The sequence below is a fragment of the Leucoraja erinacea genome, chromosome 49 (assembly GCF_028641065.1).
Source record: "Leucoraja erinacea ecotype New England chromosome 49, Leri_hhj_1, whole genome shotgun sequence".
NCBI classification, from domain to species: Eukaryota; Metazoa; Chordata; class Chondrichthyes; order Rajiformes; family Rajidae; genus Leucoraja; species Leucoraja erinaceus.
This window is the reverse complement of record NC_073425.1, coordinates 907,867-930,984: the sequence shown is the minus strand read 5'-3', so window position 1 is coordinate 930,984 and position 23,118 is coordinate 907,867. Positions and strand designations below refer to the sequence as shown.

Here is a 23,118-nt window from a genome sequence, read left to right as displayed (position 1 = left end):
ACCCCATTCTCCTACCTTAAGGTCACAAGGTCATGTGATAGGAGCAGAATTAGGCCGTTCGGCCCATCAAGTCTACTCCGCCATTCAATCATGGCTGATCTATCTCTCCCTCCTAACCCCATTCTCCTGCCTTCTCCCCATAACCCCGGACACCCCGTACTAATCAAGAGTCTATCTATCTCTGCCTTAAAAATACCCAGTAACTTGGCCTCCACAGCCCTCTGTGGCAATGAATTCCACAGATTCACCACCCTCTGACTGAAGAAACTCCTCATCTCCTTCGCAAAGGAGCGTCCTGTAATTCTGAGGCTGTGCCCTCTAGTCCTGGACTCTCCCACTAGTGGAAACATACTCTCCACATCCACTCTATCCAGGCCTTTCACTATTCTGAACGTTCCAATGAGGTGGCCTCTCAATCTTCTAAACTCCAGCGAGTACAGGCCCAGTGCCGTCAAATGCCCATCATAGGTTAACCCACTCATTCCTGGGATCATTCTCAGAAACCTCCTCTGGACCCACACCAGAGCCAGCACATCCTAAGATATTGTGCCCCAAAAATCCTCACAGTACTCCAAGTGCAGCCTGACCAGCGCCTTATACATTCCAATTAGACACCCCGTCTACACTGGTCCCACCCACCCAAGCTCGGCCCTTATCCCTCTGAACCTGTCCTATCCATGTGCCTGTCCACATGTCTTTAATTGTTTCCCACTCTTTAGTCAGAGGGTGGTGAATCTGTGGAATAATTTGCCACTAACGGCTGTGGAGGCCAAGTCAGTGGATATTTTTTAAGGCAGAGATAGACAGATTCTTGATTAGTACGGGTGTCAGGGGTTACGGGGAGAAGGCAGGAGAATCGGGTTGGGAGGGGAAGATAGATCAGCCATGATTGGATGGCAGAGTAGACTTGATGGGCCAAATGGCCTAATTCTGTCCACATAATCTCTGGAACTCTCTGCCACAGAAGGTAGTTGAGGCCACAGTTCATTGGCTATATTTAAGAGGGAGTTAGATGTGGCCCTTGTGGCTAAAGGGATCAGGGGGTATGGAGAGAAGGCAGGTACAGGATATTGAGTTGGATGATCAGCCATGATCATATTGAATGGCGGTGCAGGCTCGAAGGGCCGAATAGCCTACTCCTGCACCTATGTTTCTGTGTTTCTATCTATATTACTAAATTTCTGATCTTGACCGCTTTTACTATATAACCATATAACCAATAACAATTACAGCACGGAAACAGGCCATCTCGGCCCTACAAGTCCGTGCCGAACAACTTTTTTCCCTTAGTCTCACCTGCCTGCACTCATACCATAACCCTCCATTCCCGAGTGTTGTAGCCGAATGTGCTGCGATTTCCGAGAGATCGCCACCACCTACGGCCGTCATTTTTGACCACCTCGCTCAGAGCCCCTCTCCGTCGTATGAGTGCAGAGGATTGTTTCCGTTCATGAAAAATGAGAGAGATATTAATGTTTTTACAAAATTCCCCATTCTCTCTGCTGGCGGCAGGGGGAGGGACTATAAAACCAGGACGTGTCGTGCCTCACTCAGTCTCTGCCAGACCCAGGAAGCGAGAGGGTCTGGCAGAGACAGCTGCGAATAACACTGAACGCACGTCTACTCCACGGTGAGTCCCCTTGATGCGGCTGTAAAGCGGCTGCAGCCTTTTTTTTTTAACAAGTTTGTGTTCACAAAATGAATTTAGGTTATCGGGTGTCTGCAGCCCAATTGTTTGCCTTGGCTTTTAAAATCGTTGGATGCCTGCCCAAGCATCCATGCGGCCCATAATGTCTATACTAGCCCTCTGGAAACCAGTACCTTCAGCCCGCAACACCCATATTAGCACAACAGACAGCCCCCCCCCCCCTACTAGCGAGCAGTATTGGAATTGGTGGAGAGGTGGAATATTGCGTTGGTGACCAGCCCTCCCGTGTGATGCTGGGACCCAACGGGTCCCACTTAGTCTAGTAACTTATAAAAGTTGTTATAGTACCTGCCGCAACTACCTCTTATAAGGGCGCAGATACAGCACGGAAACAGGCCGTTCGGCCCATCGAATCCACACCACCCAAAGAGTTACCCCGTATACGAGCGCTGTCCTACACACACTAGGGACAATTTACCATCTAAAGAAGGCAATTAACCTACAAACCTGGACGCCTTTGGAGTGTGGGAGGAAACTGGGGCACCTGGAGAAAACCCCCACAGGTCACGGGGAGAACGTACAAACTCCGTACCGACAGCACTCGTAGTCAGGATCGAACCCAGGTCTCTGGCGCTGTGAGGCAGCGACTCTACCGCTGCGCCACCAAGCCGCGCCAGAAAAAACTCACAGTTTTTATATAATAGTTTAGTTATTGCCACGTGTAGCGAGGTATAGCGAAAAGCGTTTGTTGCGGGCTATCCAGTCAGCGGAAAGACAATACATGATTACAATCGAGCCGTTCACAGTGGATAGATACAAGCTGGGGTAACGTTCAGTGTAAGGTAATAGACAATAGATGCAGGAGTAGGCCATTCGGCCCTTCGAGCCAGCACCACCATTCAATGTGATCATGGCTGATCATCCACAATCTGTACTCCGTTCCTGCCTTCTCCCCATATACCCTGACTCCGCTATCTTTAAGAGCCCTATCGAGCTCTCTCCTGAAAGTATCCAGAGAACCGGCCTCCGGGGTATTGATTGGGGATGATCAGCCATGATCACATTGAATGGCGGTGCTGGCTCGAAGTGCCGAATGGCCTACTCCTGCACCTAATGTCTATTGTCCATTGTCTATTGTCTATGGTCTAAGCCTTCTTCACCCCCAATATCTACCTGCGATGTCACCATTGCATCTGTAGTTGACACAAGGATGACTGCGTTTTTTTCTTAAATCCTTTGTTTCTTCCAGATGCAGATAATGTCCTTAAACGGGAACAAATACTGAAATTAGACCAGCAGGACTATAAACTGGATGTACGCGAGGTTGGAGGAGGGGAGACCACATCTGATACTGTACAGGTACTGTATGTATTTTGGGAATAGACCACAAAATGCTGGAGTAACTCAGCGGGACGGGCAGCATCTCTGGAGAGAAGGAATGGGTGATGTTTCGGGTCCAGGCCCTTCTTCTCGTTGATGTCAGGGGAGCGGGCGGGACAGAGATAGAATGTAGTCGGAGACAGTCAAGGGCCTGTCCCACTGTACGTGGTAATTCAAGAGCTTTCCTGAGTTTAAAAAAAAATCAAACTCGTGGTAAGCACGTAGAATGTACGTAGCGGGTACGTCGGAGCTCGGGACGGCTCTTAGCGGCTCGTAACGCTAACAGCAGGTACTAGGGAAACGCGGTAAGCTCGTGAAGACTCGTGAAGATTTTTCAACATGTTTGAAAAATGTCCACGAGAGCCCCGAGTACCTATGAGCGGCCATTTCTCCGAGTTCGAATCAGGGGAAACTCGGGAGAACCCTTGAATGAGCTCGTACAGTGGGACAGCCCCATAAGACTGGTCGGAGAACTGGGAAGGGGGAGGGGATGGAGAGGGAGGGAATGCAAGTGCTACTTGAAGTTAGAGAAGTCAAGGGGCTGTCCCACTTGGGCGACCTAATTGGCAAGTTTAGAAGAGTTTAGTTTAAAAAAATGTCATGTTGAAGACCTCCTTCGACTATGTAGAAGACCAGCTTCAACTAGCTACGACTAACTTCGGGAAAATTGGACACCGAATAGTGGAGAGTGAAGATGACCTCCTTCGATCTCCTTCGACCTCCCTTCGACTATGATGAAGACTATCTTCGCCTACCCTCGATTACCTACGACTAACAAGTTGACCAACTGCGACCTACTTCGACTAAACCTACGAGTAAAAAAAGCATCGATTTTTTTCCATGGCGACCTTTTTTTAGCTCACATGCATTTTTTAGCATATTGAAAAAAACGCCGCGACCTAGCTGAGGCCTCGAGTACACGGAGACCACTCTCGAGCATGAAGGAGAGTTACGAAGACCTCGTGTCAACCATGCTGCGAGGATGTCGAGGGCAAACTCGCCAGAACTCGCAGATTAACTGGTGTGCTGGCCTTTATAAATCAGAGCATTGAGTATAGAAGTTGGGATGTAATGTTAAAATTGTACAAGGCATTGGTGAGGCCAATTCTGGAGTATGGTGTACAATTTTGGTCGCCTAATTATAGGAAGGATGTCAACAAAATAGAGAGAGTACAGAGGAGATTCACTAGAATGTTGCCTGGGTTTCAACAACTAAGTTACAAAGAAAGGTTGAACAAGTTAGGTCTTTATTCTTTGGAGCGCAGAAGGTTAAGGGGGGACTTGATAGAGGTCTTTAAAATGATGAGAGGGATAGACAGAGTTGACGTGGATAAGCTTTTCCCACTGAGAGGAGGGAAGATGCAAACAAGGTGACATGACTTGAGAATTAAGGGACAGAAGTTTAGGGGTACATGAGGGGGAACTTCTTTACTCAGAGAGTGGTGGCTGTGTGGAATGAGCTTCCAGTGAAGGTGGTGGAGGCAGGTTCGTTTTTATCATTTAAAAATAAATTGGATAGTTATATGGACGAGAAAGGAATGGAGGGTTATGGTCTGAGTGCAGGTGTATGGGACTAGGGGAGAATACGTGTTCGGCACGGACTAGAAGGGTCGAGATGGCCTGTTTCCGTGCTGTAATTGTTATATGGTTGTATGGTTATATTAGGTCGCCCAAGTGGGACAGCCCCTTCAATGTTCGCACGGCTGGGGTGTAAGCCACCCGAACGAAATCCTCACTCTGACAATGGAGGAGGCCCAGGACAGAAAGGTCAGTGTGGGAATGGGAGGTTAAAGAGCTGAGCCTCCTTCACAATATTACAAATATAGCTCTCTAGTTGGTGGTAGGATGGTTCAGTCGCATGATAACAGCTGGGAAGAAACTGTTCCTGAATCTGGAGGTGTGTGTTTTCACACTTCTGTACAAGGGGCGGTCAATGGTTGGGCGTGGATGGGTTGGGTTGGGCTGAGTGTGACTCAATATCGCCTCCATGTAACCCACCCCCCCAAAAAAAAATTGAACGTTCCTCTTTAATTCAACAGGTCATAGAGTTTGTCAGCACTAAACTGGACACAAGAGATTACCCCTCAAAGACGGCTCGACAGTTAATTCACGAACACCGCTTTCAAATTGTTAGTGACCAGGGATCTATGGTTGTGATCCGAGGGTCTTTCTCCTCGTTAAAGGAACTTCGGAGAAAACTCACGGACCTGATTGTGCCTCAGTCGACACGTGCAGTCACAGGGAGTAGAACATAGAAGAGTACAGCATGAGAACAGGCCCTTCAGCCCACAATGTGTGTGCCGAACATCGACGGTTCAATGGTTATTCCCACTTCGTAATTCAGTTCAGTTTAATTTATTGTCACGTGTACCGAACTTATTTTGCACGCAGAACAGTGGGGTTAATGTCATGCATGTACAATTGCCAGCCGGTTAAGTACAGGATGTATAGAAACTGCCCACTGAGGCCATATGCCAAGAGTCGCCTGGTTTAGAGCCATTTTATCATCCCAAACTGATTTTGTAAAATAAATTACCCTTCCTACCGATATCTTTAAGAAAGAACTGCAGATGCTGGGAAAAAAATCGAAGGTAGACAAAAATGAGGCAGCATCTATGGAGTGAAGGAAATAGGTGACGTTTCGGGTCGAGACCCAACTTCAGACTGATGTGGGGGCGGGAAGAAGAAAGGAAAAGGTGGAGACTTTGGGCTGTAGGTCAACACTTCAACTCCCCCTCCCATTCCGAATCCGACCTTTCTGTCCTGGGCCTCCTCCATGGCCAGAGTGAGTCCCACCGCCAATTGGAGGAGCAGCACCTCATATTTCGCTTGGGCAGTTTATACCCCAGCGGTATGAACATTGACTTCTCCAATTTCAGGTAGTCCCTCCTTTCTCCCTCCTTCCCCTCCCCTTCCCAGCTCTCCCACAGCCCACTGTCTCCGCCTCTTCCTTTCTTCTTCCCATCCCCCCCCCCCCTCCTCCCCACATCAGTCTGAAGAAGGGTCCCGACCCGAAACGTCACCTATTCATTCGCTCCATAGATGCTGCCTCACCCGCTGAGTTCTCCAGCATTTTTGTCTATCTGTTCACTGATATGGTGCTTACTGTTACCTTGTCTGGGTAGGTTCAGTTTTATTGCAGTCATGTGTACTGAGGTACAGTGAAAAGCTTTGTTCAGCATGCCCTCACACCATATAATACACATACATAAACACAATCGTAGAAACATAGACAATAGGTGCAGGAGCAGGCCATTCATCAATGTGATCATGGCTGATCATCCACAATCAGTACCCCCATTCCTGCCTTCTCCCCATATCTCTTGATTCCGTTAGCCCAAAGAAGTAAATCTAAATCTCTCTTGAAAACATCCAGTGAATTGGCCTCCACTGCCTCCAGTAGCAGAGAATTCCACAGATTCACAACTCTCTGGGTGAAAAAATGTTTCCTCATCTCAATCCGAAATGGCCTACTCCTTATTCTTAAACTGTAGCCCCTGGTTCTGGACTCCCCCAACATCGGGAACATGTTTCCTGCCTCTAGCTAGGTCCAATCCCATAATAATCTTATGTGTTTCAATAAGATATCCTCTCATCCTTCTAAACTCCAGTGTGTACAAGCCCAGTCGCTCCATTCTCTCAGCATACGACAGTCCCATCATCCGGGAATTAATCTTGTGAACCTACGCTGTACTCCCTCACTAGGGCCCTGTACAACTGCAGAAGGACCTCTTTGCTCCTATACTACGACTAGAAAAACCTTTTGTATTTCGGTTTGTGGAGTGGGAGTGTGGAACAAATTGAACGAGGAATTAAAGCAATGTACAAACATGAATCATTTTAAAATTATATATAAAAAAATAATTTTCAATGGGTACCGGGATGGAGGGGATGGTTGACAAGTGGGGGTTAATGTTTGTCTATTGCTTTACAATTGTTTACTTATGTTTGGTTACTTCATATATGAAGTTTGTATGTGTATAATAGTTGTATGTATATATATGTCTGTAGGTATTATGGGAAATTGCCTGGGGTAGTATTATTATTATTAATTAATTGATTTTTAAATATGGTAGAAGTGTTGGGGGAAAAGGGGTGAGATTTAATAAGTTATTCTTCTTCTCACTCCTTTTCGAGCTTGTACAGACACAGAGTTGGACATTGGAAATTTGCTTTTTGTTCTTTTCATTGCTTGTAAATATTGATTGTAATGTCCAATTGTTTGATAATTTCGATTTTGTTACTATTAATGTCTTTAATGTCTTTACTTGTTCGGAATAAATAAAAATAAATAAATAAATACATAAATACTCAACTCCTCTTGTTATAAAGGCTAACATGCCACTCACTGTCTTCACTGCCTGCTGTACCTGCATGCTTACTTTCATAGACTGATGAACAAGAGCCCACCGATCTCGTTGCACTTCCCCTTTTCCCAACTTGACACCACTTAGATAATAATCTGCCTTCCTGTTCCTGCTCCTGCCACCAAAGTGGATAACCTCACATTTATCCACATTAAACTACAGCTGCCATGCATCTGCCCACTCACCCAACCTGTCCAAGTCACCCTGCCTTCTCATAGCATCCTCCTCACAGTCCACACTGCCACCCAGTTTTGTGCCATCTGCAAATTTGCTCATGTTACTTTTAATCCCTTCATCTAAATCATTAATGTATATCGTAAATAGCTGCGGTCCCAGCACCGAACCTTGCGGTAGGTACCCCACTAGTCACTGCCTGCCATTCTGACAGGGTCCCGTTAATCCCTATTCTTTGTTTCCTGTCTGCCAACTAATTTTCTATCCATGTCAGTACCCTACCCCCAATACCATGTGCCCTAATGTAAGTGCCCTTAATAAAAAACTGATAAAATGCATTTACTATTAATTTAGTTTAGTTTAGAGACACAGTGTGGAAACAGGCCCTTCAGCCCCCCGAGTCCGCACTGACCTGCGATCCCCGCACATTATCACTATCCCACACACACTAGGGACAATGTACAACATTACCAAAGCCAATTAGCTGACAAATTTGCGCGTCTTTGGAGTGTGAGAGGAAACCGGAGCACCCGGAGAAAAGCCGCGCAGATCACAGGGAGAATGTACAAACTCCGTACAGACAGCGCCCGTGGTCAGGATCGAACCCAGGAATCAGGCGCTGTAAATTGACTGGGTCTCGACCCGAACCTGGGTTTGGCGACATCTTGGGAAGAGGAGCCATGGTTGACCACCAGGGGGCGCCGCACGATTGGCAGCCTTGTCAATTGTCTGTTTTTTTTGTCTTTTTTGTTATGTTTAGTGTGTTTTAAAGTTTGTGCAAATGTTCTCTGGTTTGTTTTTATTTGGGGGGGGGGGGGGGGGGGGGGGGGGGGGGGAAACTTGTACCTTGCTGGAAATCTCTTACCTTGCCGGAGATGCGATTGTTTCCCGGATCGTATCTCCGGTCGCTTTGCAGTTTAACATCATGGAGCTTGCGGCCTCGCTCGGGACTGACTTTGACCCCCACTGCGGGGCCGTGGACTTACCATCGGAGCCTGCGATCCCTTGCCTGGGATCGACGCTCCAACCGCGGCCTGTGGATTTCACCGTCGAGTAGCTCGCAGTCTCGGTTAGAGACCGATGTCAGGACTGTCTTATGAAGAAAGACTGGATAGACTTGGTTTATACTCTCTAGAATTTAGGAGATTGAGAGGGGATCTTATAGAAACTTACAAAATTCTTAAGGGGTTGGACAGGCTAGATGCAGAAAGATTGTTCCCGATGTTGGGGAAGTCCAGGACAAGGGGTCACAGCTTAAGGATAAGGGGGAAATCCTTTAAAACCGAGATGAGGAGAACTTTTTTCACACAGAGAGTGGTGAATCTCTGGAACTCTCTGCCGCAGAAGGTAGTTGAGGCCACAGTTCATTGGCTATATTTAAGAGGGAGTTAGATGTGGCCCTTGTGGCTAAAGGGATCAGGGGGGTATGGAGAGAAGGCAGGTACGGGATACTGAGTTGGATGATCAGCCATGATCATATTGAATGGCGGTGCAGGCTCGAAGGGCCGAATGGCCTACTCCTGCACCTAATTTCTATGTTTCTATGTTGGGAGCTCCAATGACGCAGAAGGTTCGACCAGCCCCGACCCCGGGGTCCGATCGCCCGACACGGGCGGAGCTGAGATCCCCTCCTTGATGCGGGAGCTTGATCGCCACGACGCGGAGCGCCCAAACGCCGCTGGCTACGGGAACCAAGATCGCTCTGCAACAGAAGGCCCGAGGCCCCCGACCGCGGGAGAACAAAGAAGGGAAGAGATTTAAACTTTTTTTTCGCCTTCTATCACAGTGAAGAATGTGGAGGAGTCACTGTGGTGGATGTTTGTGTTAAAATGTATTTTGTGTGTGTGTTCTGTTGCTTTTTATTGGTACGACTGACTTGGCAAATGAAATTCCTCGCATACTTGGCGAATAAAGTATTATTGTATTGGAGATGTTGGGCCGAATGGCCTGTTTCAACGTTATACTTTACATCAGGGGTTAGGTCTAAGATTAAGCTATCTTTGCGCAGTTCCAAAGGGAAGTGAAAAGGAAAGGAAGAGAGGGGTGGGTGAACCTGAGAAAAGAGCCCGAGGTCACAAACAGTGATTAATGATTGTGCAGGAAGGAACTGCAGATGCTGGTTTATACCGAAGATAGACACAAAATGCTGAGGTAACTCAGCGGGACAGGCAGCATCTCTGGAGAGAAAGAATAGGTGATGGTTCAGATTGGAACCCTTCTTCAGACATTCGCGTTCACAAATTATAGGAGTCGAATTAGGCCATTCGGCCCATCGAGTCTACTACGCCATTCAATCGTGGCTGACAATAGACATAGGAGTAGGCCATTTGGCCCTTTTAGCCAGCACCGCCATTCAATGTGATCATGGCTGATCATCCCCAATCAGTACCCCGTTCCTGCCTTCTCCCCATATCCCCTGACTCCGCTATCTTTAAGAGCCCTATCTAGCTCTCTCTTGAAAGCAGCCAGAGAACCGGCCTCCACCGCCCTCTGAGGCAGAGAATTCCACAGACTCACAACTCTCTGTGAGAAAAAGTGTTTCCTCGTCTCCGTTGTTCAGTAAATGGCTTACTCCTTATTCTTAAACTGTGGCCCTTGGTTCTGGACTCCCCCAACATCGGGAACATGTTTCCTGCCTCTAGTGTGTCCAAGCCCCTAACAATCTTATATGTTTCTGATCTTGGCCTCCTAGGGCCACAGTTGAAGAATAAGGGGTGAGGCATTTAGAACGGAGATGAGGAAAAACTTTTTCACCCAGAGAGTTGTGAGTCTGTGGAATTCTCTGCCTCAGAGAGCAGTGGAGGCCGGTTCTCTGGATGCTTTCAAGAGAGAGCTAGATAGGGTTCTTAAAGATAGCGGGGTCAGGGGATATGGGGAGAAGGCAGGAACGGGGTACTGATTGTGGGCAAAAAGGTTTTTCCTCATCTCCGTTCTAAATGGCCTACCCCTTATTCTTAAACTGTGGCCCTTGGTTCTGGACTCCCCCAACATCGGGAACAAGTTTTCTGAATCCAGTGTGTCCAAACCTTTAATAATCTTATATGTTTCAATAAGATAACCTCTCATCCTTCTAAACTCCAGAGTATACAAGCCCAGCCGCTCCATTCTCTCAGCATATGACAGTCCCGCCATCCCGGGAATTAACCTGGTGAACCTACGCTGCACTCCCTCAATAGCAAGAATGCCCTTCCTCAAATTTGGAGACCAAACCTGCACACAATACTCCAGGTGTGGTCTCACTAGGGCCCTGTACAACTGCAGAAGGACCTCTTTGCTCCGTGCCCCCTTCTCACTGCTGCCGTCGGATAGAAGGCACAGATGCCTAAAGTCCCACACCACCAGGTTCAGGAACGGTGAGGCACGACGGCGCAGTGGCCGAGTCCCGGGTTCGATCCTGGCGATGGGTGTTGTCTGCTCGAAGTTTGTGCGTTTCCCCCCTTGACCTGCGTGGGTTTTCTCCGAGAATTAAATGTAAATTGTCCCTAGTGTGTGTAGGATAGTGTCTAGGGTCTGTTTCCACGCTGTATCCCTCTACCTCTCTAATTTATGTATAATTTATTTTGTATTGTGTTGTCTGTGTCACTGTGCCTGTGATACTGCAGTTAGCAAGATTTTCATTGTACCTATACTTGTGCAAGTGACAATAAACTTGTCTTGACTGCCCTCAAAGATTATCACCATTCCTTCCATAATCTTAAGAATAGAATAAATGCCTTTTATTGTCATTCAAACAGACAAGACTTGAACGAAATTGCAATCCTATAGGCATGACATTACAAAAAAAACCAAGCCACACACTTAACACAATTTACACAACCATCCAACACAGTGAGTCTCCAACACCTCCCCACCGTGATGGAAGGCAAAGTCTTATCTCTTCCCTTTGTTCTTCTCCCGTGGTCCAGCAGACCAACTGCAGCGTCGAGGCGACTGGGGCTCCCGATGTCAAAGCCCCCGGCGGGCGATGGTAAATCCCGTGGCCGTTGAAGCCGCGCCGGGTGATGTTAGGCCCCGCTCCGAGTAATTTAAACCCCGTTATTCTGGTGGGAGAAGTTCCCGTTGCAGGAGCTCAAAAAAGTGGTCTCCCACCAGGGACCCATGAGCTCCCGATGTTCCTGTCCACCGGGCCTGTTCACCAGGCTCCACAACTGGAGCCCTCACGCTGGTTCTGGCTGGAGGCCGCCGCCGGCTCCACGATGTTAGGCCCAACGACACCGGAGACCCGACAGGGAAAAAGTCGGTTCCCCGTACAGTGAAGAGATTAAATGGTTCCCCCCCCCCCACATACAGTATAATAATAATAATAATAATAATAATAATAATTTTATTTATAGAGCACTTTAAAAACAAACATAGTTGCAACAAAGTGCTGTACATCACTAATCATTGACAAAAAAAAGTTAATACACACCAAAAATAACAATCAAAAGAAATAGTAGGAAAAGACATGTAAAATAAAGAAACTCAAAAACACCACAAACTTAAGCAAAGTCTCATAAACTTGGTCAAAAGCCAGGGAGTCAAATGTGTTTTAATTCTGGATAATGAAGATGGACAGTGATTTTCCTTGTCTGATTGTGCAACGACAACGTGTTTGCAAGTGCCGGAGCAGCAACAGATTACAAAATCCCCTCCATGAGCCTCCGACTAGACCTCGTTACCTCCAGGAGCAGCTGCCCAGCTGACCTGAGGGACCGGGCAGGAGCGTATGGGTGGAGCAGCTCAAAGAGGTAAGGCGGGCCGAACCCTTCACAGATTTAAAAACACCATAACAGTATCTTAAAATGAACTCGAAAGTGCAACAGGAGCCAGTGTAGGGAGGCCAGAATTGGCGATATGTGCTCCCTCTTTCGAGTCCCTGCTAAAAGGCGAGCAACAGCATTCTGAACCAACTGGAGACGAGCCAGTGAAGAACGAGCAACACCAAAATAGAGGGCGTTACAGTAATCCAGCCTAGATGTAATAAAGGCCCGGATTACTGTATCAAAAGCTGCCGCTCCCAGAATGGGCTTCACCTTGCGCCCAGCTTCCTTAGGTGAAAGAAGCTGGACTTAACCTGTCCACAGCGCCTATTTGATGGAGCCTCCGAAGTTTAAAGTCGGGTCCATCCTAAAACCCAGCTTTCCCACTGTCGGCTTCACGTCCGTGATGGCGGACTGCAAGTCCGCAAGGGGAGGTTCACGGCAGCCGGTTGGGGCCGCCGCTATCTCCTCTGTCTTATTTTCATTAACACCGGAGACTCGACAGGGCCATCCAGGACTTAATGTCCTCAAGACATGACAGAAGTGATTTGACAGAAAAGGCGTCTTCCCTCCTCAGCGGCAAATAAACCTATACACAGTTAACAATAATAAAAATTACAACCAAAAACATACATCTTAACGGGACAACATTTTATAAAAAGACAGACAGACTGCAGTCGAGCCGCTGCCGTTAGGCGCCGCCACGCATACTTTCTTGGAGTAAGTCAATATCATTCTCAGGAAGCAATGTGGTTCAGCCAGATACACTTGTTATTTTGAAATATTTCAAGTCAACTTAACATTGGTGCATTAAGTTTTTAGATCTAGTTTAGTTTCGAGATACAGCGCGGAAACAGGCCCCTCGGCCCACCGAGTCCACGCCGACCAGCGATCCCCGCACATTAACAGTATCCTGCACACAATAGGGACAGTTCTATACTTCATCTTAGGCCCCCTTCGGGCATGGATGACCATGGGAGTCTCCAGGGTTGGAGGACGCCTGTGCGTGACTTTGTTTAACATGGGGAGACTGGTGCACAGACAGCCACCCCACGGTCCTTGACAGATCTGGGTCAGGATCCAGTGGCATGGAGTCCAAGACGACCGGAGACCCTTTTCTGCTGCAGCCTTCATTCGCCTTCCCAGCCGTTGTGATGCTCCACTAAGGTCAGCCATCGTCCTCCGCCTGTTCCACCGTTGAGGTCTTGGTTGGATTGCTCTTTGTCAGAGACCTCCCCCCTCGACCTTACCGCCATGGGTGGCCCTACCAGGAGCGTAGCTCCAGACGGCATCGCTCTCAGGATCTCAGGACCACACAAGCTTCTCCACCACGACACGGTGACAATCCACGTTCGTGCAAGAAGGAACTGCAGATGTTGGTTTAAACCGGTTAGACACATAAAGCTGGAGTAACTCAGCGGGCCCGGCAGCATCTCTGGAGAGAAGGAACGGGTGACCCTTCTTCAGACAGCCTCCCATTCCTTCTCTCCAGAGATGCTGCCGGTCCCGCTGAGTTACTCCAGCTTTTTGTGACAGCCAACAAATTTGGAGGCTTTGGAGTGTGGGAGGAAACGGAAGATCTCAGAGAAAACCAACGCGGTCACGGGAAGAACGTGCAAACTCTGCACAAACAGCACCTGTGGACAGGATCAAATCTGGGTCTCTGGCGCTGTCATAGGCCTTTTTCACGGGGCGACTTGACGCAAGATGTAGCCAGAGTGAAGTGGTCGTGGTCTAGCACGATATCACACGATATAACGCGGGGGGTAGACAAAGAGTTCCCACGGTACTCGGCATTTCTGTTATTTGTGCGAGTGACTTGTCCGTCTCCCGAGCTTTCCCGTTAAATCTTGAATGAACATTGTAAACTGTCAAGTGTAATTAAATCCTCACGTGGCACAAATGATGTCACTTTTTTTTTTCACACACTATAAATATCCTCCCTTGGTTGAATTGGTATATACACACACAAAGCAGAGTTTTACTGTGTATGTGGGAGACACAGATGGAGTGAGCACAGTTACTCGGTCTTTACTGTGTGTGGGAGAGGGGGAGAAATAGACGTACACTCACAGAGGCAGAGTCTCTCATCCTGTGTGAGAGGGAGGGAGAGAGAGAGAGGCACTGACCACCGGGCTGGTTGTCGGGGCTGGCGTGTTGCGTTTCACAGACCGAACTTGGGACGGGACTGGAGTTGGGAGGGAAAGGTGGGGGAGTCGAGGGAGAGGAGGGGGAGACAGATGGGGGTGTCTTCATTTAGTGGCGGTGGGTGTCTGTCACTGAAACAGGCAGGTGAGATTTCACATCCACCTTGTGTGTGCCTCTCTCTCTCTCTCTCTCTCTCTCTCTCTCTCTCTCCCTCCCTCCCTCTCACACAGGCATGAATGGATGAACTCCGCGGGCCAGGCAGCATCTACGGAGGGAAATGGACAGGCGACCCATTCTTCAGGCTGCCTTATGTCTCTCTCCCCCCCCTCCCCCCAACTCCCACCCACACACACGAATGCTGGAGAAACTCAGCGGGTGCAGCGGGGCCGAAACGTTGTCTATTTCCTTCGTTCCATAGATGCTGCTGCACCCGCTGAGTTTCTCCAGCATTCGCGTGTGTGGGTGGGAGTTGGGGGGGGAGAGAGACATAAGGCAGCCTGAAGAATGGGTCGCCTGTCCATTTCCCTCCGTAAATGCTGCCTGGCCCGCGGAGTTCTTCCAGTCATGCCTGTGTGAGAGGGAGGGAGGGAGGGAGAGAGAGAGAGAGAGAGGCACACACAAGGTGGATGTGAAATCTCACCTGCCTGTTTCAGTGACAGACACCCGCAGCCAGTAAATGAAGACACCCCCATCTGTCTCCCCCTCCTCTCCCTCGACTCCCCCACCTTTCCCTCCCAACTCCAGTCCCGTCCCGACCCCCTGGGAAACTGAAGGGAGCAACAATTAACTGCTGCCTTCCCGCTGAGTTAAAGAGTTCCCACGGTAGTAAGACGATGTTAGTTGCGCCCAAGTTTAAATTTCCAACGTGTGTTTCAGAGTAAATCAAAAACTGTCTGAATCAGCAAGTTCGACACAAAATGCTGGAGTACCTCAGCGGGCCAAGCAGCATCTCTGGAGAAAAGGAATAGATTCCATTTTTGGTCGGGACCCTTCTTCGGGATGATTGTAGGGGGGAACTGGAAGCAAGAAAAGACCGGGCCAAATCAGGGCCAACAACAGATGACCTCAGCAGGGTATTTTGAAGAGGGGTCCCGACCCAAAATGTCGCCTAACCCTTTCCTCCAGAGATGCTGCCTGACCCACTGAGTCACTCCAGCACTTTATGTCTATATTTGGTTCCCTGATATGCCAATTGTTGGCTAGGGATAGTGTGATCCCAAGAGGGAACCATCGTTGCAAACCTTGGACTGGTTAACCGACATTTACTGCATGGGGGAGGGGGGGGGGGGGCAGGAGGGGGTGGGGCGGGGGAGAGAGAGAGAGAGAGTGTAGTTACCTAAAATTAAATAATTCAATGTTCATAGTGAACACGGACACAAAATGTTGGTGTAACTCAGCAGTTAAGTCAGATCTGGGAAGAAAAACATAAATAGCTGGAGTAAGTCAGCGGGTCAGGCAGCATCTCTGGAGAAAAAGAATAGGTGGCGATTCGAATCGGAACCCTTCTTCAGACATCCTAATCGGAATTGAGTCTGAAGATGTGTCTCGTCCCGAAACATCACCTATTTTTCTCCAGAGATGCTGCTTGACTCGCTGAGTTACTCCAGCTTTTTGTGTCTGTCTTCATTTTAAACCAGCATGTGCAGTTCACTCCTTTACACGGGTCTCTGGAGAACATTGATTGGTAGCGTTCCGGACCCTGCTTCGGAAAGGCATCGATCGCTGGTCGGCGAGGATTCCGAGCTGTATCTCTCAAAGAAGTACATGTGAAAAATTTCTCACGGACCATAAAAATGCGGGACCTTTCAGTAAAGTCCCTTTTAAAGATTATAGTTATTTTCTTGAATCACATTAACATAACTCATGAATAAGTTGATGTCCATATGCGGATTCAAATCTTTATTTTTTAAATTCAATCGCACAGAAGACAATTTTTACTCGCCTTCTGTCCCCTCCGTCCAGCTTCCGGGTTTACCGTTCGCAGGAGTTCCCACGGTACACGCAAGAGTCAGTACGGATATTGCACTGGCCACTACATGCATATAATGTTGCAATATTCAACCACAAGTCTACAAGTCACTCTTGGAGAAATTCAAGCTTGTTTGAATTTTCTCCCGAGTCACTAAGTTACACGAGTACCTGCCGTTAGCGCCACGGTGGTCCACGAATGCCGTACGGTTATCGCAAGAGGTTCCCACGATGTTCAACTTTGGTTAACTCTTGCGTCAAGTCGCCCCGTGAAAAAGGGGTTTAAGGCAGCAACTCCACCACTTCGCCACCCTTGCTCAAATAGTTTGTATGGTATTTTGTGTCTTGTCAATAATAGAACATAGAACAGGAACAGGCCCTTCGGCCCACAAGGTCTGTGCTGAACATGATGTCGTTAGCCTAATCTTGTCTTCCCTAACGTGATCCATATCCCTCCATGTACCCATCCAAAAGCCTCTTAAACCCCACTATCGTATCTGCTTCCACCACCACCCCAGGCAGCACGTTCCAGGCACCCACCACCCTCTGTGTAAAAAAACTTTCCCCCCCTACATCTCCTTTGGAAGGAGATCTGAAGAAGGATCCCGACCCAAAACGTCACCCATCTTCTCCCTGGTGATGCTGCCTGGCCTGCTGAGTGTTACTCCAGCACTTTGTGTCTGCAGTGTACACCAGCATCTGCAGTTCCTTGAAACATTTCCCCTCTCTCCTTCAAACTGTGCCCTCTGGTCTTTGACATTTTCACCCTGGGAACAAGGTTCTGACTGTCTACCCTATCTACGCCTCGCATAAAGTTATAGACTTCTACCCGGTCCCTCCTCAATCTCTGACGCTCCAGAGAAAGAAATCCAAGTCTATCCAACATCTCCTAGAAACCTCTCTCTCGTGGAAAATGGTCTTCTGAAAGAGCCTCCCTCCCTTCCTCCTTCTTCCTCCCTCCCTCCCTCTCCCTCCCTCCCTCCCTCTCTCCTCTCTCTTTCTCCCCCTCTCCCCCTCTCTCTCCCCCCCTCCCTCCCTCCCCCTCCCTCCCTCCTCTCCCTCTCCCTCCCTCCCTCCCCTCTCACTCTATCCCTCCTCCCCTCCCCTCTCTTCATCCCTCTTCCTCCCTTTTTTCTCTCCCTCCCTCCCTTATTCACTCCCTCCCTCCATCTCTCGTTCCCATCCCTCTCCTCCCTCCTTCTCCCTCTCTCCCTCCCTCTCTCCCTCTCCCTCCCTCCCTCTACCTCCCCCTCTCCCTCTCTCCCCCTCTCTCCCTCACTCTCTCCCTCTCTCCCTCCCCTCCTCCCTCCCCCTCCTTCCCTCTCTACCTCTCTCCCTCCCTCCCTCCCTCTCTCTCTCTCTCCCTCCCTCCCTCTCCCTCCCTCCCTCACTCTTTCCCTCTCTCTCATCCCCCTCCCCCTCCCTCCCTCCCTCCCTCCTCCCCCCTCCAGACCTCAGGCATCTCTCCCTCCTCCCTCCCTCCCTCCCTATCCCCCTCCCTCCCTCCCCCCCCCCCTCCCTCCCTCCTCCCTCCCTCCTCCCTCACCTTTCCCTCTCTCCTTCCCTCCCTCCCTCCCTCTCCTCCCTCCCTCCCTCCCTCCCTCCCTCCCCCTCTCTCCCTCCCACCCCTTCCCCCTCTCTCCCTCCCTCCCTCCCCCTCCTCCCTTCCGCCTTTGTCACTGAGGTCTGTGGAGGCCAAGTCAGTGATGTGTAGATAGTCAGTGATGTGATAGATATGGAGAGGATGTTTCCACTAGTGGGAGAGTCTAGGACTAGAGGTCATAGCCTCAGAATTAAAGGACGTTCCTTTAGGAAGGGGATGAGGAGGAATTTCTTTAGTCAGAGGGTGGTGAATCTGTGGAATCCTTTGCCACAGAAGGCTGTGTGGAGGCCAAGTCAGTGGAGATTTTCAAGGCAGAGATAGACAGATTCTCGATTAGTACGGGTGTCAGAGGGCTATCGGGAGAAGGCAGGAGAATGGGGTTGAGAGGGAGAGATAGATCAGCCATGATTGAATGGCGGGGTAGACTTGCTGGGCCGAATGGCCTAATTATGAGATATCCGTTTGTTAGCCTTTGGATTAAAAATAAAATAATGATTCATGAGGTGGCAACATCCTGTTTTCATTTTAATGGTGCAAGATTGAATGACACAACATTTAGTAGAAAATTGTGGTCAGAGATAAGATAAAGGAGGTGTTGTCTCAGACAATTCCATGTAGAGGCATCTTTAATTTGCACAGAGCTTGCTTTCTGCATGCCAAAATAATTCAAGGGCGTGAGAAATAGGACCAGTTTGCTGTCACGTACAAGGCGTTACAGTGAAAAGCTTTTGCTGTGTGCTAGCCAGCCAGCCAGCGGAAAGCCCAGGAGTAGACATTCTCATATCAATAGACAACAGACTATAGGCGCAGGAGTAGGCCATTCGGCCCTTCAATGTGATCATATCGGAGAATGGAGCAGCTGGGCTTGTACACTCTGGAGTTCAGAAGGATGAGAGGGGAACTTATTGAAACATATAAGATTATTAAGGGTTTGGACTCACTAGAGGCAGGAAACATGTTCCCGATATTGGGGGAGTCCAGAACCAGGTGCCACACAGTCTAAGAATTAAGGGTAAGCCATTTAGAACGGAGATGAGGAAACACTTTTTCACACATAGAGTTGTGAGTCTGTGGAATTCTCTGCCTCAGAGGGCGGTGGAGGCCGGTTCTCTGGATACTTTCAAGAGAGAGCTAGATAGGGCTCTTAAAGATAGCGGAGTCAGGGGATATGGGGAGAAGGCAGGAGAATGGGGTTAGGAGGGGGAGATAGATCAGCCATGATTGAATGGCGGAGTAAACTTGATGGGCCGAATGGCCTAATGGTGCTCCTATCACTTATGACCTTAGGTCCTCACCACGGTCCCTGCCTCATCTTAATGCCACTGCCTGGTAGCCTTGGATTCTCCGCTGTACCTCGAAACAAAACGTAACTAAACTTAAACTCAACTCAACTAAACTTGCGGTGCTGGCTCGAAGGGCCGAATGGCCTACTCCTGGACCTATTTTCTATGTTCCTATGGGTTGGATGCTAAACAAAGCATTTAGTCTGAACAAGGGCCCTGGCCCGAAACATCACCCCATTCCTTCTCTCTGGAGATGCTGCCTGTCCCGCTGAGTTACTACAGCATATTGTGTCTATCTTCAGTTTAAACCAGCATCTGCAGTTCCTTGCTACACAATTCATTGTACCAAGGTACATGTGATGAAAAAATATAATTGAATTATTCATGGGGTCTACAGCATGGAAACAGGCCCTTCGGCCCATCATTGCCATACCAACCAAGATCCCCCAGTTGTTTCTAACTGAACTAAACTAAACAGAGTGAATTAGGCCATTTGGAAGAATGGGCTGAAAGATGGCAGATGGAGTTTAATGCTGATAAATGTGAGGTGCTACACCCTGGCAGGACAAATCAAAATAGGACGTACATGGTAAATGGAAGGGAATTGAAGAATACAGTTGAACAGAGGGATCTGGGAATAACCGTGCATAGTTCCTTGAAGGTGGAATCTCATATAGATAGGGTGGTAAAGAAAGCTTTTGGTATGCTAGCCTTTATAAATCAGAGCATTGAGTATAGAAGCTGGGATGTAATGTTAAAATTGTACAAGGCATTGGTGAGACCAAATCTGGAGTATGGTGTACAATTTTGGTCGCCCAATTATAGGAAGGATGTCAACAAAATAGAGAGAGTACAGAGGAGATTTACTAGAATGTTGCCTGGGTTTCAACAACTAAGTTACAGAGATAGGTTGAATAAGTTAGGTCTTTATTCTCTGGAGCGCAGAAGGTTAAGGGGGGACTTGATAGAGGTCTTTAAAATGATGAGAGGGATAGACAGAGTTGATGTGGATCAGCTTTTCCCTTTGAGAATAGGGAAGATTCAAACAAGAGGATATGACTTCAGAATTAAGGGACAGAAGTTTAGGGGTAACATGAGGGGGAACTTCTTTACTCAGAGAGTGGTAGCGGTGTGGAATGAGCTTCCAGTGGAAGTGGTGGAGGCAGGTTTGTTGTTATCATTTAAAAATAAATTGGATAGGCATATGGATGAGAAGGGAATGGAGGGTTTTGGTATGAGTGCAGGCAGGTGGGACTAAGGGAAAATAATTGTTCGGCACGGACTTGTAGGGCCGAGATGGCCTGTTTCCGTGCTGTAATTGTTATATGGTTATATGACTCTATGACACTTATGAAAAAAACTAAACTCAAGTAAACTCAATTCAACTAAACTAAAGTAAGTAAGTAAGTAAGTAAGTTTATTGGCCAAGTATTCACATACAAGGAATTTGCCTTGGTGCTCCGCCCACAAGTAACAACGTGACATACAGTGACAGTTAGGAATGACTCAGAAAACACTAAACATTAATAATAATAAAACATTAATGATAAAACACCATTGATCAAGCATGTGAACCAACAAAATACCAGATCAAAGGGAGGCTACAGATTTTTGGCTGTTGAGTAGAGCAACTACTCGTGGATACAAAACTGTTTTTATGTCTGGCTGTGGCAGCTTTGACAGTCCGGAGTCGCCTTCCGGAGGGAAGTGATTCAAAGAGTTTGTGGCCAGGGTGAGAGGGGTCAGAGATGATCTTGCCCACTCGCTTCCTGGCCCTTGCAGTGTACAGCTCATCAATGGAGGGAAGGTTGCAGCCAATAACTTCTCAGCTGATCGGACGATTCGCTGCAGCCTCCAGGTGTCGTGCTTGGTGCCTGAGCCAAACCAGACCACGATGGAGAAGGTGAGGACAGACTCTACGATGGCCGTGTAGAATTGGACCATCATTGCCTGTGGCAGATTGTGCTTCCTCATCTGCCGTAGGAAGTACATCCTCTGTTGTGCCTTTTTGACTGTGGAGTCGATGGTGGCCCCCCACTTAAGGTCCTTGGAGATGATGGTTCCCATGAAAGACGTGACTGTGGTGTTTTTGAAAGTGAGTGGGGTGAGGGGAGGAGGAGCTCTCCTAAAGTTTACAATCAATTCCACTGTCTTAAGAGCATTGAGCTCTAGGTTGTTGCGATGGCACCAGGACGCCAGCTGTGTCACTTCCTGTCTGTAGGCAGATTCCTCCCCATCCTGGATCAGTCCAATCAGGGTTGTGTCGTCCGCAAACTTGAGAAGCTTGACAGAGGAATCAGTGGAGGTGCAGTCGTTGGTGTAGAGAGAGTAGAGGAGAGGGGAGAGTACGCAGCCTTGCTGAGTGTTTGGGGGTCCAAGATGTGCTTTCCCCACCTCATGTACTGCTTCCTGTCAGTCAGGAAGCTGGTGATCCATCGACAGAGGGGTTCAGGCACAGTCAACTCGGAAAGTTTAGAGTGTAGGAGCTCTGGCACAATGGTGTTGAATGCAGAGCTAAAATCAACAAACAGGATCCTCGCATAGGTCCCCTGGAGGTCTAGGTGCTGGAGGATGAAGTGCAGGCCCAGGTTGACTGCATCATCCACAGATCTATTGGCCCCATATGCAAACTGAGGAGCGTCCATGGGGGTTTGTGATATTTTTCCAGCACAAGCCTTTCGAGTGTCTTCATGACTACAGAGGTCAGTGCAACAGGCCTGTAGTCATTAAGACAAGTAATCCTTGCCTTTTTGGGTACAGGGACAATAGTGGAGACTTTGAAGCAGGCAGGGACAGTACATGTTCCAGGACAAGGGGTCACAGCTTAAGGATAAAGGGGAAATCCTTTAAAACCGAGATGAGAAGAACTTTTTTCACGCAGAGAGTGGTGAATCTCTGGAACTCTCTGCCACAGAGGGTAGTTGAGGCCAGTTCATTGGCTATATTTAAGAGGGAGTTAGATGTGGCCCTTGTGTCTAAGGGGATCAGGGGGTATGGAGAGAAGGCAGGTACGGGATACTGAGTTGGATGATCAGCCATGATCATATTGAATGGCGGTGCAGGCTCGAAGGGCCGAATGGCCTACTCCTGCACCTAATTTCTATTTCTATGTTAAAAATGCCTGTATATACCGGTACTAGCTGTTTGGCACAGAGCTTAAGAGTAGAGGGGGGAACATTGTCAGGGCCTAGAGCAACATTACCTAAACTCAACTACACTAAACAACACTAAACTAGACTAATGTTCAATGTTAAACTCTTTGTGTGGTAACCCTGCACAAAGAGGATTAAGGGGGAGAGTCTCAGCCTGGAACGTCACCCATTCCTTCTCTCCAGAGATGCTGCTGCCGGTCCCGCTGAGTTACTGCAGCGTTTTTGTGTCTCTGCCTTCGACCTTGACATCAGGGTTGTTTCGTCACAGCGAGGTTGCAGCTTCGACGAGTCTGTCGCTGAACCTAAGGCCGGGTGCTTGAGAGGAAACTGCCAGCGACCACAATCTGTGGGTTTGTGAGACGCCTTGTTGCTGATTGGAGGCCGCTGGCTTATCCGGGTGATTGCAAGGCCGGCCGGCGGGGGTTTAAGGGAAGGCGGCGGCGGTGCTGAGCTCACACCACTTCCTCACGCCGCCCGCTCAACGCGCTCTTGCTTGTGAAAGACGATGGCTGAGCAGGAAAGCTCGGAGTACGGCAAAGCCGACTTTGTCCTGTTGGACCGTCTCACCGCCGAGGAGTTCCTGGCCAATCTGAGAGTCAGGTGAGAGTCGGGCGGGGGGGGGGAGGGGGCAGGGTCACGGCCGCCCGTTCACG

At 48.6% G+C, this 23,118-nt stretch overlaps 2 protein-coding genes across 4 annotated transcripts in view; both read left to right on the top strand.

The window, feature by feature from the left end:
* The window catches only part of LOC129715045 (RNA-binding protein 43-like), a 260,957-nt gene that overhangs the window by 11,033 nt on the left and 226,806 nt on the right, over positions 1 to 23,118 (top strand). For 2 of the 3 annotated variants that reach the window (XR_008726438.1, XM_055664878.1), the window contains exons 3-4: positions 2,898 to 3,007; positions 5,068 to 6,280. Coding sequence is in view for 1 of the 3 variants with exons in the window: in XM_055664878.1 (XP_055520853.1) it covers positions 2,898 to 3,007; positions 5,068 to 5,283 (326 nt within the window). In the remaining 2 variants the exon portion in view is untranslated. Of the gene's footprint in view, positions 1 to 2,897; positions 3,008 to 5,067; positions 6,281 to 23,118 lie in introns of those variants that run through there. The other variant, XR_008726437.1, reaches the window with a different exon arrangement.
* The window catches only part of LOC129715042 (unconventional myosin-Id-like), a 106,970-nt gene continuing 106,576 nt past the window's right edge, over positions 22,725 to 23,118 (top strand). The window contains 1 exon segment of the mRNA XM_055664875.1: positions 22,725 to 23,065. Coding sequence (XP_055520850.1) covers positions 22,971 to 23,065 — 95 coding nt within the window. The 5' untranslated portion in view covers positions 22,725 to 22,970.